This window comes from Python bivittatus, unplaced genomic scaffold (genome assembly GCF_059951505.1).
Source record: "Python bivittatus isolate LINGU-HERP-01145 unplaced genomic scaffold, Pbiv_v1 ctg000280_np1212, whole genome shotgun sequence".
NCBI lineage: Eukaryota > Metazoa > Chordata > Lepidosauria > Squamata > Pythonidae > Python > Python bivittatus.
In genome coordinates, this window is record NW_028277066.1 from 1281180 (window position 1) to 1298540 (window position 17361).

Below are 17361 nucleotides of genomic sequence, written 5' to 3' on the forward strand. Positions count from 1 at the left end.
AACTTCAAGGGAATAAAAGAAAGGGCCCCATTCTGATTCAGTGTAGGCCAGTAAACAGTACTAAGTTTCTATTTTCAAGGTAAAAAGTCTATAGAAGGAAGCTTGAGTATTTTGAGAACAGAGAATATGCATTATATATCTGCCAACAAGTCACTTTGGTACAGCACTATATTACTGGTTTGGCTGGTTATCTAAATTCAGTATGCATATCCCTGACCTCATCTCTGCAACTTATAGCCATACTGACCAATCTTCTCTGTCCATTCTCGCCAGCATTGTTCCATCTTAAATGCCTTCTGCTAACCTGTTCCTTTCTTCCTCTGAACTGTTCAATCTTCCATCACTATTCCTAGCTCCCCTTGATCTGGCTTCTTACATATCTTCATACTTTGTTCTCTTCTTTCTTCCTCCTATTGGATTTAAAAAGCTCAGCTAATGGCAGATACAGAATTTTGTGCCCTTCCTTCTCATAGGGATAGTAGGGCAATTCAACCATCACAGCCTCTGTTTTTCACAGTGGAAGAAGTTGAACATGGAAATCTCCTTGCATGTTCAATGAATAGGCAATGGAATCAGATGAAATCCCCACAGGTCATGCTTTCTCATGCCAGAACATCTGGGGTTACACTCACTACTAACTGCAAATTTCACTTTAGTAAGAATGAGGTTCCCAACTGATGTCCTTTCCACATCAGGACCTAGCAGAAGTTTGCCTCCACGGCTCTCCAGCCCACAGCATTTCAAGCTTCTCCTCAGATCTTCTCTGTAGCATTTAATCCGCAGTCCCTGCTCACCTTAGCTCTCCTTTCTTTGTTTCCACACCTCTATCATTCCTTATTTTAATCAACTGCTCTCCTGCTCTTTCTTTCTTCATTAAACTTCTATCTTGCTCAAGGTGGCATCACACTTTTTTTCTCCACAATAACCATCCTTTCAGGTAGGTTGGCCCAAAGTCTCTCAGTAAGATTCATGGCTGAGAATAAACTTGGGACCTGGATCTTAAGCCAAATCCTTCACCATTAGTCATTCCAACTTCATCATGGTCATTCCAACTCCAACTTACCTCCTACTCTGTCTTTCAGCTATCTCTTTTCTAATCTCTAGTAGATTTCACAGGCCTTTTCTCTTTCATTTGGAACTCTTTTTTCAGCATCCTGAATCCCTTTCCTCTCCATTTCCTCAAATACCTGCTTCCTAGTCTTATGTCTCCCTAAATGTTTCAATTTATTTATGTATTTATTTATTTATGTATTTATTTATGTATTTATTTATGTATGTATGTATGTATTTATTTATTTATTTAAGGAATTTATAAAACTGCCCCACTCACAATTTGTGACTCTGGGTGGGATACATCGATAAAAATAAAAAACAATTAAGTCAAAAGATTAATACAACACAGTACCAATGTCACAAAACACAACCAATCATAGCTAAGGCTGGTTATAGCAAACACTCTCACAACAGAATGGGCTTAACTAACATCGGGGGCCAATGCAATGTTCCCCATTCTTAGATCAAGGCCTTCCATGAAATTCCTGTCTTCATCTAGCCATCCTGCTTCCAAATTCTTTCTCCTGAACATTTTCTTATGCTGAACTTCTCTAATTTGCCTTCTTTACTTTGCTTACACAGCTCAACTTCTCCCTAATTTGTAACTCCTTATTGCCTCTAAGCTGGTGCAGGGATTTTTCCTCAGCTGCTGAACATGCACTTCAGGTCACAATACTTGAAATCTTATAAGCTGTCTAAGACTGGCAGTTACTCTTATGAGGATAAAATGTTCATGAAGATTGCATATAATGTTAATGCAGTCAACAGGGCACAGAAGCTTCATCACTATAGCCTGTCACAAAATCCCAGTTTAAGTACAGAATACATCTGATTTTATGACCATACTCTCACAAAACCTAAATCCAGTGGGGATCATCTGACTAGTCCCTGAGAATCAAACTGCAGATCATTCAAATATTATATTTATTCTGTGATTTTATCAGTAGCCACAAACAATTCCACAAACAAAATGACACTCATAAACCTACCTTCTCCAACTTGGAATACAGCTCTCCTACTTCTGTTTTTCCTTGATCTTTAACCTTTTGTGTGAGGATTAAACAGAATCGGCAATTTAGTAATTGGATCCACATTAACAGAAACCAACGTAATTCCTGAATTTCAATGTTCTTACCCCGCCCCCACTTTGAGGAATAAAGGTGAAAACTGGCAGTAACTGTTATTCAAAAGAAAGAAATAGAGTCAATCTTTCTTAAACAGATCTCCTTATTCACTTGCACTATTGAAAAAGAGACACAAGAAATTGACAAAAGCAGTTATAGTAGAGTAATTTTGCCCAGAAAAGGCAACAATATTGGGCATAAAGGCATCTGTTCTGATTAACTTGCACCACACAAAGGAAAAAATGCCATCCTTCACCATTCCCTGGACCCTTAATATCATACAGGCTAAGAAATTTGGCTAGTGACAAATATAAAACATTTTTAGAACAAAATCTGATGTCTGCCAGTCAGAATCCTGAGCAATCCAGCCTTCCCACTCCCTTTTTAAAACAATGATAAGGAATAACAACTTTTTTCAGCTTCTTTACAACCTACTATTTGTTTTACTATCAAAAATTAAAATCTACAACTCGATCACTGCTGTTTGCATGTATGCCTTGCAGCCCCCCACAATGGAGCCAAATTTGTCTGTTTTCCACACATTAGGAGTCAAATGGATTGGAAATCAATCAGGGAATTCTGGAGTGCTAACCTTAACTACTTTCTGGAGCCTGTTATGACATTCAGTGGCCTTTCGCTTGAATTCTTCTGCAGCCAGTCGAGACTCTCTCAATTCAGATTCATAAAGATCACTACGTCTGCGAGCAGAAATAAGATCCTCTTCTAGCTGATTCATCATCAGTCTCATTTCTTCCACTTGAGCTTGATACTCCTGGGGAAAGGAAAGGGGTATCACACATTTTAGAAAGTATAAAGGAAAAATGGAGGTGGGGAAGGATTCAGGAATCAGAGACACATATAGTGAAAAATAGAATCATAGTGCTGGAAAGGAACTTGGAGGTCTTCTAGTCCAACACCCTAAAAATACGTTTATTTTTACTCTGTTAAGTCTTCTGTTTTGGAAAGAGGGCTTATATGAAACCATGCCTAGTGTTACAACCAGCTAGTATACTCTAAGTCAGTGTTTCTCAACCTCAAAAACTTTAAGATGGGTAGACTTTAACTCCCAGAATTCTGGGAGTTAAAGTCCACCCATCTTAAAGTTGCTGAGATTGAGAAACACTGCTCTAAGTTGTCATTAAAATACTCTGAACGATAGTTACTCATACCTGTTCCTTGATTTCCTGCAACTTCCGACTTTGTTCTCTTATATCATGAAGGAGCTGCAGTGCCTTGTCATCCTCCTGAGAAACTTCCATCCGAGCCTGCTCCAGACTTCGTTTTAAGCTCTGCAAAAATGCAATGTTGAACACAAAGGCCCCTTTGCCTGCAACGTGGCCAAAGCAAAGGTTATTGGCTAAGGGCAGAAAAACAAACCAAACAACCCCAACAATTGTGAACAGGAACTTTGCATCTTAGCTTGGGTTCCGTTTCAACCTTCTTGTCTCAGTTGCAGCAACGTCTTCTAGCCGATGTCTCCAGAGCAGTTAAATATGCTTTTGATCCAAAAAGTAACAAGTAATTTAAGGAGCTACTTGCATGAGAATATAACAGCAATCTCTACTGGACCGCTAAATGGAGATAGGCAATAGCTCAAAAGATTAGTACAGAAGATCTGGTCTCAACCAATCCCTGCCATCAGCAGTAGGACTAAGAAAAGACCTAAATCCTTGGAAAGTCACAATCACAGGAAAGGTCAAAATTTCTGGACTAGACACACCAATTATGAATGCTTCCAGCAGTCACATTTTTGTTAATATGATGCCTGGAAGAGGATCAATACAGACAGTTCCACAGATTTAGGATTGTTACTACCACCAAAGAACTGCCCTCAAACTGACTTTTCAGTTTGGTCAAGAAGAGTCTCAAAGGACCATCCCCTCTGAGTTGTCTGCCTGTAAGACACAACCCAAATATCCTTTTGCTTTGCTAACACGCCATCCACCCTTGGGCTCATTAGGAACCGCTACCATGTAACAGACTTCAAGGGCGTTTCAAATTAAACACCCTTTTTTGGTGTAACGTGTTAATTTCTTGATGCTGCCACCAGCCCTGTTGGTACAAATCACCAGCCAGAAAGCTTCTAAAGGCCAGCCAATGTGAGTGATTTCCGGGGAACAGGGAGAGGCTCACACTGCATTCTGTGATGTAGGTAGCCAGGTCCTGTTCAAGGAGAGATCGCTGGGTCTCGGAGGCTTTCAGTTCCACCTCCTTTTGGCTAAGTACAGCCTCCACCTCTGACACTCTGCGGTGCAAGCGCGTCATTTCCTGCTCCATCTGCAACAAACATTGAAAGGTTTAAAAGGGCTTTCCAACGTGCAGTGAGCTTACAGTGTTAAGGCACGTGTTGGGAAGGAATCTGTCTCTTGAAGAGAGACTAGGCTAGAATTGTGTTTAAAATGCAAATACCATTATTTCTGTTCCTGGAAATTCAGAGTTCCTTCTCAGGGAAAGGCAGTAATTCTAAGTCACCCCATTCATTCACGCTGTTTGTTCACATTCAGTCACTCTTCGAACCCCAGTTAGCAAAGAAGTCACAATCATTTTTTCACCTGATTGGTTTTTTTTTTTCCAGAGATGGGTCACTTTAGCTTTATCTCAAATCCATCTTGGACCAGAAGAGGACTTCCCCCCATATCTTTCAGAGGGAGCAGAGATCAAGTCCAACACAGATCAAAGCAAGAAATAACTGCACTCCCTTTAAGTCCCTCAAAGAAGAATGGAGTTTACATGTATCCCAGTGAGTTTTCTTTCAGAAACAGTTAGAACGTGTTCACTGCAAATCAATGAAGTAGCAACAGTTACATAAGCAGAAAGAGGAGGACCAGGAAAAAATAAGACCTTGCAGTACTCAAAATAGAATTAGAGAAGGAAAGCATCAGATGAAGACGACATGTGAACTGCTGGAAACCACCGTCAGGGCTGGGCCAAGAAAGGATCTTGGAAGAATCCAGAGCTTCTTCTGGTTAAAATGAGCAGCTCTGGAACGAGACATGGCCTATGCTCATCTCCCTCTGCCTGATGAGGAAACCGCTCCGCTGAAACTGCAAACCATCATCAGCATCTGGCAGGTCCTTTGGCACTGGCGGGTTGAGAACTCCCGGAGCAAGGAGGAAGGCCGGCCATGTAAATAAATACCTTGTGACACTTATCCTGGGTGTCTTGCAGCTCTTTGCTCTTAAAGAGGAGTTTCTTTTCCATGGAGTTAATCTTAGCGGGAGAATCCAAACCCAAAGCAGACCTTAGAAGACAGGAAGAGAGAGAGAATGAATCCCAAACATTGTCGAAAAGTCTGTGCCTAGAGAATGCAAAGGTCTACTTCAAGATTCTTCTAGTTAGTACAAGCTATGAGAAGGCTATCAGAACCATTAAGCATGCTCTCTCTCTCTTTGAGGCAAGCTGTATATTAGTACTGTAGTTATAAAACGGCCACCCACAGCACATAACATTTCTTTAAAATGACTGCAATTTCCCAGCCAGACAAAGGAAGACACGGAAAAGTGTTGGTAAGAGAGAGCCACATGGAGTTTTCAAGCTCCACTCAGAAGGCACTATAACCATTTAACTTAGAGATGTTTCTATCAGCTTGTATTCAGTTTGGAAAAGTATCAGAGGTTAAAATTCTACATGGGGAAATAATTTGCTTGACTGCTTAGAAAAGGTTGGGTTCATATAAGCCATTCTGCAGTGGCTTGTTGAGTAACCAGAATGGGTTGAGATGTACATCACACTAAGTCAGAGGGGACAGGCGGTAGCCCCCAAACATTTTGGATGTGGCCACCAGAAATTTCCAAGAGTTATCAAATTGAACTTTGATGTGATAGAAAGGGAAAATGTATACATACAGGAATGGAGAATCATCATATTAGCTATATTTATTACACTCATATGTAAGTGAAATTAAATCTATTTTTTGTCCTGGTCCTATTCATTACATTTTGTAAGGTGGTTGCTAGTACATCACTTTAAAACTAAGTGCAACCTTCAACTCAAAAAAGCTCTGCACCTTTTCACTAAACCATAAATCATGGTCTACAAAACATAGGGAATATGTTCACACAATACATTCATTGGTGTGGCTTGCTTGGTTTTGGCATATGGTGTTGTGTGTACCCAGCTATAGTTTGATAAACCATGATCCCACCATAACTCTCCCCATCAGCACCCAGATTTCCACAAATATATCCTGGTTTCTTAAACAAGAATTTGCCTCTTCAGTTATTACAGGAAATAGTAACTTAAGTATCCAGGATCTTTTTGCCAGTGCTGAGTGTACAAAGACCCTGGGAGGGACAAGGAAGGAACACTAGAATAACATTCTTTTCCCAGAGTAAACCATACTTTACATCAAGGCTTGTACAATCTGAAGCCTTAATTATGCCCAGCAGGGACTTCTGAAGTTATCACCAAAATATAATTTTTAATATGACTGGAGAGGAACATTATGCAATATATGACTGGAATGTAACCCTGTTAACTCTATTTTAATTAAACATACATGGAAGGAAATGACACTTGGATTTTGTCCAGGTCCCATCCATTACTTTTTGGAAGGTGATCTCCAACATGCAGTCCAAAGACTAGAAAAAAATAGAGCCACCATGGTTTATATGAACAGAGATGTAACACGCTGAACTCTCAATCTATGTACTAAAATAGAAAACAATACTCAGAGAGTACTAAGTGTATGTGATATCCCAATCTGAAGCCTAAGAGATTACTTAAAAGCTTTAAAAACTTATTCATAACAGTTTTAAAGCAGTACAGGAAACCGAATCCCTCTACCAGTTCAACTGAAGCCTCCAAACTTCAGCTTAGACGGGACGACCAAAACAACTGTATTTAATGCAAGATGCCCTATTTCAGGAGTTCTCAAACTCTGCAGTGCCATGACCCCATAAAATGAATCCCATGAATAATACTAATAACAATTCTGGGCAAGAAATAAACATACCACTTGCAATAATTAGTTTTTAATCTACATATACAAAATAAAACAATGACAGAACCTTGCAACATTACAAAATAAAACCTTCTAACTGAAAATAAATAATAATACACAAAATTTAAAACCGTATTTTTTTAATGGGAAGAGTGAGCCTCCTGAAATCTAGGATTTATTTCTGAGACAGGCATTTTCATTTCTCATCCCACATTGATTCTGGATATTTGCTCTATATTGCAATGACAGTAGAAGATTCTGACTTTGCTGGTGGCTTATCCAGGCAGGATGGGAATGAATTCTGACCATGATCCAGCTTTGACTATATCTGCCATGAGGCTTCTGGATCCAAAGCTGGAGCCCTGACAAAACTCACCCCCAGGCTTTGCTTAGACAAGCTGGCTGCCTTGTAAGACTACACTCTAGATTTCCCTTCCCTCTGCCTGGATAAGCTGGCTCTCCAGTTTTAAACAAATCTGACCAGATCGCCCAATTTAACATACAGCCTGCACATCTGTAGGCTTCCCTTCCTACAAATCTATAGCAGAACCTCTTTGCAAGGGGATCAGGAAGAATCATTGGGGCAACTCGTGGATGAAAAGGGCCTTCCACATTTTACTCTGTCCCAGCCTTCTCACACACACATAGGAGTAGGGTTTAGAGGAGGTGGCAGCAAAGCTCTATTATGGAAGGCACCCAGAGTCAAGGCCCTTTTATCCATTTCCAGTTTCCTGCTTCCAGGACTACAGGTATGTGAGCGGAAGCCAGATTTGGCTCCTTGATGCAACTAGAATGACCACCAGAGCCACAAGCTCTAGCTGCCCAGCTGGCTGGAGCTATCCAAAGTGCTGACAACAAGGACAAGTTAGCTCTTTCAGGAAGGCGCTGGGTTCCTCTGGGTCTCTCCCTGCCTCCTTCTGGATTCCTGGAGGCATGGTGTGCAGGATGCTTGGTGCGTGGCTCTTGAACAAAGGAATTCTTCCTGAACTGTCACCTTCTGCTTTTCCCCAATTTGTCTGAAGGCAATCTGATTGTCTCCCACCGGTGACTTATAGCCTCTCACTGCATATATGCTGCCCTCCATCTGTGTGAAGGGGACTGCCACTTCAAATGTGGTCCAAAACATCAAGAAAGGGACTCCAAGTAGGAAGGTGGATTCCTCTGCATATTCACAATGCAGTTGTGCCTGAGGATCTGGGAAGTTGAGCTGGGGGGCAGTTTCTCACAGCAATGAGGCCCTCCCAGTCTTGCCCCACTCACACCATCATTTCTCAGGATTCCACCTTTCAGAAACAGCCCCACCTCCAAAGGACCTTGAGGATTTCAGGAGAAACTCTGGGAGGGGGGGGTGACAAAGCAGCTTCTACTGCATGGGGAAAGCCCCAGCTTCTCTCTGATGGAGGAATGAGACAACACCAGCACACAGAGCCACCACCATATGCAAAGCCAGAGTGGGGCTTGTCTTCCTGCTCTGCTTGGATAAGCCAATATTTGACATGTCCACCAAAGCAAAGAGGAAATGTCAGAATGTGGACTGAAATGGCTCTGGCTTTTGCTCTCCCCCCTCCCCCGCATTTCTTCACAGCATCCAGAACACAAACCAGTTTTGAGGACCACTGGTTATCATACATAATGCTCCTCCTTACTTTATTCTAGGATAACCCCATGAGACAAAGTGAGCTGAGACAATGAAATTGGCCCAAGATCATACAATATAACCAATGCTTGCTATTTTGTTAATTTATTCATTAAGGTAACTATGGCTTACTTATGTACCTCAAGTAAATGAATTCACATGCTAGGCTGAAATGAGTTTTTTTTTTTACAATAACATTCATGTAAGAATAGCCAGTGCTTTTACAGTATTTTTCTCCCATATCCTGATCACCTTCCTCTAAACATTAGTTATTCTCCCTTCAATGACTGTCCAATTTTTGGTATTAACTAGGGTCTAAGAAACAATCAATTTGTTCAAAAAGTTACATGTATAAAGACTCAATCTGGCAAATCATAGCCATCTCTCAGAATAAATCAAAGATCACTTTTCATGGTACAAATAAAAATGCAAAAGCTTTTATCACACAAGCTATGTGAATTTGGGAGAGATATTTTACAGCACTGTAATTGGGCTTGAAAACCATGGTTGATCGCTTAGAGTACTGTGTAAATGCATCCCATGTTTATTCAGTAAGCTTTCGTTAAATAAAACACAGAAAAAAACAGCCAATTGTGGTTTATTCAATAAACACTGTTTACACATGCCACATTAGCTAATATTTGAATGAAGTCTCTCATCAGTACATTTCTGATGGAACTGGGAGATGTTCTACATTATTATTATTTTATTTATGGTGGCCTTTCTGCTTAGATAAACACACAGAAGTTACAAATCATGGTTTATGGCCTTGCATGTTCTGCAAAACCATAATTGTGATTTAACAATAAGCTATGAATAAATGAACTATGATAGAGCTAGGGTATTAAACTCTTCTACTGAAAGTAGGAGACATCTGTGACTGGGTTTATAAGCCATGGTTTATAGCCTGACATATTGGGCAATCCCTGCCAAACAGAGTTTAATCAGTAAACTATGATTAAGCAAGTATGGATTCATATAATGTCCAAATCCAGCTTAAAATCTTTTAGAGACAAGGAAAGAAAGAGATGCTACACATTTCAACTTTTAGTTCAATAGCTAAGCCCTGAACACCATTACTAGCTTAATATTTCCATTTTAAACATCTTTCTCTTCCTTGAATGAACAATATTTTGGAAGAAACAAGAGAAACTTTAGAACAGCCCTTCAGAATCCAACCAAATATGTAGAACCACAGGGTAGCTTGCAAGATTAGCTTCTTAGACCATGACTATTCCTTCTGCTGTCACCATTATCTGATAATCACACTTATATTTCTCTGCTCAAGGAGGTCTCAGCCAAGGGCCATCAGTAGCCTCCATGAAGTAGCTTAATACTTTTTCCACCTGATTGCCTCACCAGCTCAATCAGAACTCACGGCAAAATTGATCAACTACCTCAAGATGCTAATCATAAAAAGGAAGACCTTTCATCTTGCTGATCTTAACAGAGAACACTCAAGGGTTTGGTAAAGATTTTAGGAGACTTTAGGGCGAAAACAAAACATAAAACTGAGCAGAAAGTCGGCTTTTTGGTGCAGAGGTACCACCTTCCAATTCTTGATTGGTACTCCCTGGCTTTCCACCCCCGCCCAAAAAGCAGCACCCTCTGAGTAGGAGGACACCAAAGGCAGGGAAGAAGCTCCCTTTTAATTGCTGGCCTATTTAAGGTTCTTCTGACTCATAAGATGGGAACATCACTGGTGCCAGGAGAGAAACCAAATTTAGGTTCCAGGCTTCATTTTTAAAAAAATCATCCACACATGGGAAACACAGAAATCTGATTTAGCCAGACAACCTACCCCATAATTGGGCTCGCTATGCATTGAGCCAGTGACCAAGTCCATACAAAACATTATGCCAAGGTTTTCAACAAACCATGCTTTAAGTCGTGCTTTAAGCATGGTTTGTTGAAAACCCATGGTTGAATTTGCAGATTTATAATCCTAGTTTATACAACTGTTGGATAGCTCCATATAATATTCTGAACCAAAATCAAACAAATCATAGAATGTTTAGGGTGTGCATTCCTGTTAAAAAGGGGAGAACATCTTAAAAATATAAAATCTCCATGCCGGGATAATCCATGGAGTCTTAATACTCAAGTCATTTTTCTCCCACTGGACATGCTTTGCTCATGCTTTCCTTCTAATAGTAGCAGCACAGACTCCAGGGCCCACGAAACCAGAAGAGGCATCATTATATGACTGATAACTCTTCACTATATCAGCTTGCTACTGTGATACAGGACCTCAGATCTTCCTAAATGGCTAATCACTATGGACCTCTGCATCAGCCATTCTGCAGTTCCTATGCCTCCTTTGACCATGAGTTCTATCAACAGCCTCTTCCCCATTTTGGTGGGCATCCTGGATCACCTGGCTCATCTCCACCATGCCCCTAGGGGTTCCCTGGACCTACCAGGCTTAGCAAATACCCCAGCCTCAACTAGTTCATCTCAGCAGCACACACACCCAATCTTAGATTCCCCCAATTTCCTTCTGAATTTTTGCAAAGCCAGACAGTGAATTCAGAAACATTTTCTCCCCTGCAGAAGGCAGGCAACGGATTTTTGGCCAGATTTGATTCAAGGAGTTTTCATCTCAAACTGAAAAGTCTCCATTGCATCCTATCACTGGGGTGGGGGAGACCAGTAACATCCATCATAGTTCAAAGGGAAACGAACCCCGAATCATCTCCCTACAGCAGAAGACGAAGACCAGTCAAGAGCTGGCTTTTTGGCTCCCTCCAACCCCAGCAACTACCCTGAGCACAGATCGCCTCTCTTACTCATTCCCTCCAAGCCAGTAGCATTGCCTACTTACTCCAATCGGAGGACCGCCAGTGCCTTGATGAAGGAGAACCCCACGAACGGCAAACCTTCCCCTGAGAAACCTGCAGGGCTCAGCTGGCACAGAGAGGAAGCAATGCTGGAATTCTTCTCCGGGGCATCAAAATTTGAGGTATCATCTTCACACTTGACAGTAGGCACGAAGGGAGGAAGAGCTGGTGATTTTTTTCCAAGAGACACCCAGTGGGAGGAAGGAAGGGGAAAAAATTAGCTGCAGTTTGGTGTTCAAGTCCCTCTCATTCAGCATTTTCAATGGCACTGCAGCGCCTGCTTTTAATCTTGCTAACACCAGCAGGCTGAGCTACTGCTCTCCAACCCTGTTACAGCAACAAGAAATTAACCCTTCCACTACCAACATGGCCACCATTCTGCAGGGAAGAACCTCACTTGCAGATTTCCAGCCAGCCAGGATCGTTCAAAAGCCAGCCCGCGAGAATGTGTATCTCTAGCAGGCTACACCTTTGGACTCATTTCTCCAGTTCCTTCTGGACCAGGAAAGATTTAGCTTAGATACAGAGAGCAGCCGGTCTGTACCAGCAGCAAGGACCGTGCTGGACAGCAGCAACAGCATCTTTGGTTTGGATCCCACACCGGATTCCCTTCCCTAAATTAACCTTGCCAGGGGAAGCTGCAGCTGCTAGATCTCAACCGTCAATGTCAGAATTCACATCCCCCTGCATCTCTGCCTCCAGCTTGCTAAACCCTCCAATGGGGGTATCGCACCACTGCAGTCCAGCTTCAAGAATCATTTTCCTTTCGATTCCCAGCGGGCACTTTTGGCTCTCCGCTGTCTAGCAGCTTCATTTAAGCCTGGCTTTAACGCTTGCTGCAATCGAAAGAAGGCAACGAGGGCAAAAACGTTTCCAAGAGAAGTTTTCCTTAACTGGGTTCAGCAGCACAATAATTGCTTGCTGGGTTGCAGGAATCCGAGAATGTTCCCGGTTCTAATTATGCATCTTCCTCCGTTTTCAAGATGCCTTTAATCCCTTGAAGTCATCGGAGAATGCAAATCAACCAGCTCCTCTCTCGGCTCTGTGAAACAGGCATTCCTTCTGCCAAGTTGCTCACTGTCAGAAGCTGGTGGATATATAGTGTGCAAATGCTGTTACCATGGCTCCATATAGATCTCTCAAAGCTGAACGACTGAGGGGGGCGAGAAAGCACTGCGAGCCAGCATTAGCAGCTCCTGCAGTGCAGGCTGCCTGCTCTTCACTCTGTGCATGTTCCAAAGTTTAACCCTATCTGCCCATATTCCTGCCAGACGCCTGATGCTTATCTGATTGACATGGAAGGATGAGTCACTGTTGGGGCTTGCAAGATTGCCATCTGTAGCCCAGATATTTTTTAACGCTTTGCATTCCAGGTCCTTTGAAGCCATTGCAAGTGATTAGAGCTAATAGGGGAGGGAGGGGGGGAGGGAGGGGGGGAGAGAGAGAAGGAAGGAAGGAAGGAAGGAAGGAAGGAAGGAAGGAAGGAAGGAAGGAAGGAAGGAAGGAAGGAAGGAAGGAAGGAAGGAAGGAAGGAAAGAAAGAAAGAAAGAAAGAAAGAAAGAAAGAAAGAAAGAAAGAAAGAAAGAAAGAAAGAGAAAGACTCTAATTTTTTGAAAACATTGGCAGTTCTTCATACTGAAAATATGCTGGGGCTGCATTGGGCAAAAGTGGGGGAGGAACAAACCGTTCCCACCCCCCAAAAGGTTAACAATAACTAAGAATAAGTGACAGGGAGGGTAGAAGTCAAGCACAGTGTTCTATCACGCACCATTAAGGTAATTTCTATGCAACACAGAATTCTTTCAAGATAATCATTTTGAATTGAATTTCAGGTTTCAATTTTTCCTAAAGACTGTTCAAAGTACCTGCAATTGATGGGTACTTTAATTTAAAACATCAGGAGTCTGGGAGCACCTTTTTCGGCTAGCAAATTTTATTAAAAGGCAGAGCTTCCATGAAATGAATGAGCTCGTCATGGAAATATCCTCACCAGCTAGCCCATGGGTTACTGCCGCTGAACATTAAAGCAACATCAAAGCCCCAACCCCTGAGAACCAGTTGGGCCCTATTCTGCTGGCACTTCATAAAGTTTTAATTTTACATTAGCTGTCCAGAGTCACTGTTGTGAGATGGGCAGGCATATAAGTTGACTTAAATAAATAAATAAATAAATAAATAAATAAATAAATCCATCCATCCATCCATCCATCCATCCATCCATCCATCCATCCATCCATCTTCTTGAATTTAATTCAGCCTTCCAGATCCTGATGCTGGACTACAACTTCTACCATCCCTAGCAGTGTTTCTCAACCTTGGGAACTTTAAGATGTGTGGACTTCAACTCCCAGAATTCCCCAGCCAGCATGGGTGTTGGAATTCTGGGAGTTGAAGTCCATGCATCTTAAAGTTCCCAAGATTGAGAAACACTGATCTATAGACAGCACAGTTAATACTCATGTTGGTTGTAGAGAATGAGAGTACATCTAGAGGACCCTGGAGTTGGGAAGGATGCCACACACCTGCAGAGTATGTCAGTACACATCTTGTACTTTCTAATTTGGTGAGATGCAGGCAACAATATGCTCCCTTGGAAAATATAATAGTCTCTAGAATAGAGATGCTGATTTACATGTTTGGGGACAAATGACTTTGGTTGCATTTGAATCAAACTGGCCAAAATGTGCCCACTATTGGATGTACTGTTAGCAGGTAATGCAGCACATAATAGGGATACCTTTAAGACTGGTAATCTGGTTGTTTCTTCCTCCTTTTACTAACAATCTTTATGATGGGTGATGGTCAATATCTGTGAGCCCACCTGATGATAGGCCTGTCACATGGAAAAGTGTAAGAGAATAAAATGGTAAAGAACATAAATTACCAAAAAAGAAAGAAAAAAGAGAAGTTTTAGGTCTGTGGAACAAGACAAATGTAATAGATCTGAATGAAGATTCTGATCTTGCAGAATGGAATTGATAAAACACATGCAGGACCAGGAAAGCATAAGCTTAAACAGAATAAAAGGGCTAAAATGCATCCCTGAAAGTATGAATGAGTATCAACTAGGTTGCCAGGGGTGCATATGAAAGTAGGAATCCATAAATTGATGACAGTTGCACGTCATGCTCCAGTGAGCGATGATAATGGAAGAACCAGAGAAAACTGTGCAATATTCTAAATGAATGCAATCTGGAAAAAAAAAATTATTCTGCTAGGTGACATAAACAGATGCGCGGGAATGAGATGAGAGAATGCAGAAGAATTGACTGGGCCATCTGAAGACCCAAGAATGAATGAACTGACTCTGGTGAGCATCTGTTTGAAAAAAGGCTTGTTTTGAACACAGGTGCACATGGAAAAGGAATAAATATAATTCTAGAAGCATGATTGGTTTGATAGTTTCTGGGGAAAGATTTACAGAACTACTGAAGGATACAAGGTTAATGAAGAGGTTCTGAATGTGGGACAGATCATTATATGGTGATGTTAGGAATGGATCTGGACATGGAAGAAAGGAACGAAGTGAAAGAAACTAGAGAGAAAATAGAACAACCGCAGGAAGAGAAAATACAACTATATGAAAATGATTATGAAATCGATTAATCTCCCGACAGAATGATTCGAAAGCAAACATAAGGAAAGAGAATGTGGAAGCTGCTTGAAACAGAAGGCAAAGGCATTATGTTACTGAATGCCACATGTATGTGCACTAACAGAAAGTATGAAGAAGGGTGCACAGTGGAACAATAAAGTGGAAAAAAAAGTTGTGGATGAGAAAAATGCAAGATTGCTGCAAAAAGTAAGGTACTCTATTACACAGAATAAAGGCAGCTGCAAAGACTATAGCGAAAGGAGAGTAAGGAACAATTACGTTAAAAAGGCAAAGAAAATGCAGCATGACTTCATCGCGAATTTTAAAAATTTGCTTTGGAAGTGGATAAAGAGGGCTAAACAAGGAGCCTCCAGCAATGGGAACAGAATTAATAACAGAAGTGATGAAATGACCTAGGATGAATTATTAATTCGTACATACAGGGCTAACACCATGTATGCCTTAAGAAAAAAACTTCAGGAGATTCAAATTTTGAGAATTCTACTTAGGAGTAAGGAACCAAAAGAAAATAATCTTTTGCATTGCATTAAACCATAATGCAGCTTAGCATGAACAAAGAACCCAGCCCCAGCAAACATTGCTGGATTAGACCAAGAGACCAATTAATTCAGGATCCTGCATCACAAAGCAATCAGCCAAGTGCATCTGAAGTTCACAAACATGACAAGATGAGTTACAGTTTTCTTTCATGGTTGCTTTCCTATAGCTGATTATTTAAATCCTTTATCCACCTATTTTATTTTTTATTTTTTGTTTTATTTCTATATTGCTCTTTCCCTTAAAAAAATCCAGAGCTGATTTCAAGAGAATAAAAATAGTCTTAAATCAAAGTACCACAATAAAACCAACAATTCCTTAAAAGCAAGAAATGCAATAATTAAAACAAGGTTCATTTAGGAAAAAACAAAAAAACAGGAAATCTGAAAGGCAGTCCGATCCCAAAGTGGCTCTGATCCTACTAATGCCTTGGTAAACAGACATTTTCTTGAAACAAAAAGCAAACTTCCTTCGGACAGAGTTCAACATTTGAGGTGCTACAATTGAAAAGACCCTACTTTTGGCCATCATGCTCTGAACTAAACTGTTTTAATTATGGAGTCCTTGGGGTTCTCTGAGCCTGGTTCTTTTCTTGCAAACATTTCATTACCCGGCTAGGTAACATCTTCAGTGCTAAAATGAGATGGGGTTTGCTCTCTATTTATCTGCTGTGGCCTGCTTTGCCAGTGCTGGTGGGGGTGGGGGTTCCGTTTTGCTCTTCTGGTAGTTCATTGATTAGCATATGTTGACTGCTTGATTGTGTGCCTGGTGGTGACCTTTGCTTATCTGGGTGATGATTGCTGGTGATTGATTGCTGGTGAGGCGATCTTCTGGTCTTTTGTCTCTTTTGAATAGTATGTAGATGCTGTTTATCTCTATGTGTCTGTTAAGTGCTGCCTTGTCTGAACACCAAGCTTCCAGGAATTCCCTGGCATTTTTGGATTTAGCTTGGCCTAAAATGCTGACAGTTTCCCAGTTAAAACTGTGGTTGAGTCTGTCCATGTGTTGTGCAATTAAGGAATTTTCATCATATCTTCTGACTGCTAGTTGGTGCTCATGGATGCGTTCTGCTAGTCTTCTGCCTGTTTGTCCTACGTAGTGTTTGTTACAGTTTGTTACTGGCAAAGCAGGCCACAGCAGATAAACAGAGAGCAAACCCCATCCCATTCCAGCACTGAAGATGTTACCTAGCCGGGTAATGAAACGTTTGCAAGAAAAGAACCAAGCTCAGAGAACCCCAAGGACTCCACAGTTCAACCCTGAGCTACACATATTCACCTCCATTGTTTTAATTATTGTAAGCTGCCTTGAGTTTTTACACAAAGAGAAATGTGGGATATAATTTTAATAATAGAACAAAAATAAAATAAAGATTTGTGAGACCACAAGTAGGGTCTTCCCAGTTGATCTTAAAAATCCACATTGGATGGTATCAGAGGAAGCAATCTTCTAGCTAGCAAGTTCTGAGCTGTTTATGACTTCCCAGATAGGTTGTAGCTAAAGCAGCACTTTCATGCAGGCTGTGACAGAGAAAGTAACAGAGGGCCATCAAAACAGCCTTCGGTAACCCAATCTTTCATGGATTTGTAGTTGAAAGGCAATGTCTTATGCCT

At 41.2% G+C, this 17361-nt stretch overlaps 1 protein-coding gene across 7 annotated transcripts in view; it reads right to left on the reverse strand.

Annotated features, from left to right (window-relative positions):
• CIT (citron rho-interacting serine/threonine kinase) overlaps nt 1-17361 on the reverse strand; it is a 91533-nt gene that overhangs the window by 56698 nt on the left and 17474 nt on the right. For all 7 annotated transcript variants that reach the window (XM_088143214.1, XM_088143217.1, XM_088143215.1 and 4 more), the window contains exons 10-15: nt 11580-11760; nt 5316-5418; nt 4311-4454; nt 3347-3466; nt 2770-2949; nt 2043-2096 (exon numbers count right to left, since the gene is read on the reverse strand). In XM_088143214.1, coding sequence (XP_087999340.1) covers nt 2043-2096; nt 2770-2949; nt 3347-3466; nt 4311-4454; nt 5316-5418; nt 11580-11760 — 782 coding nt within the window. The remainder of the gene's footprint in view (nt 1-2042; nt 2097-2769; nt 2950-3346; nt 3467-4310; nt 4455-5315; nt 5419-11579; nt 11761-17361) is intronic.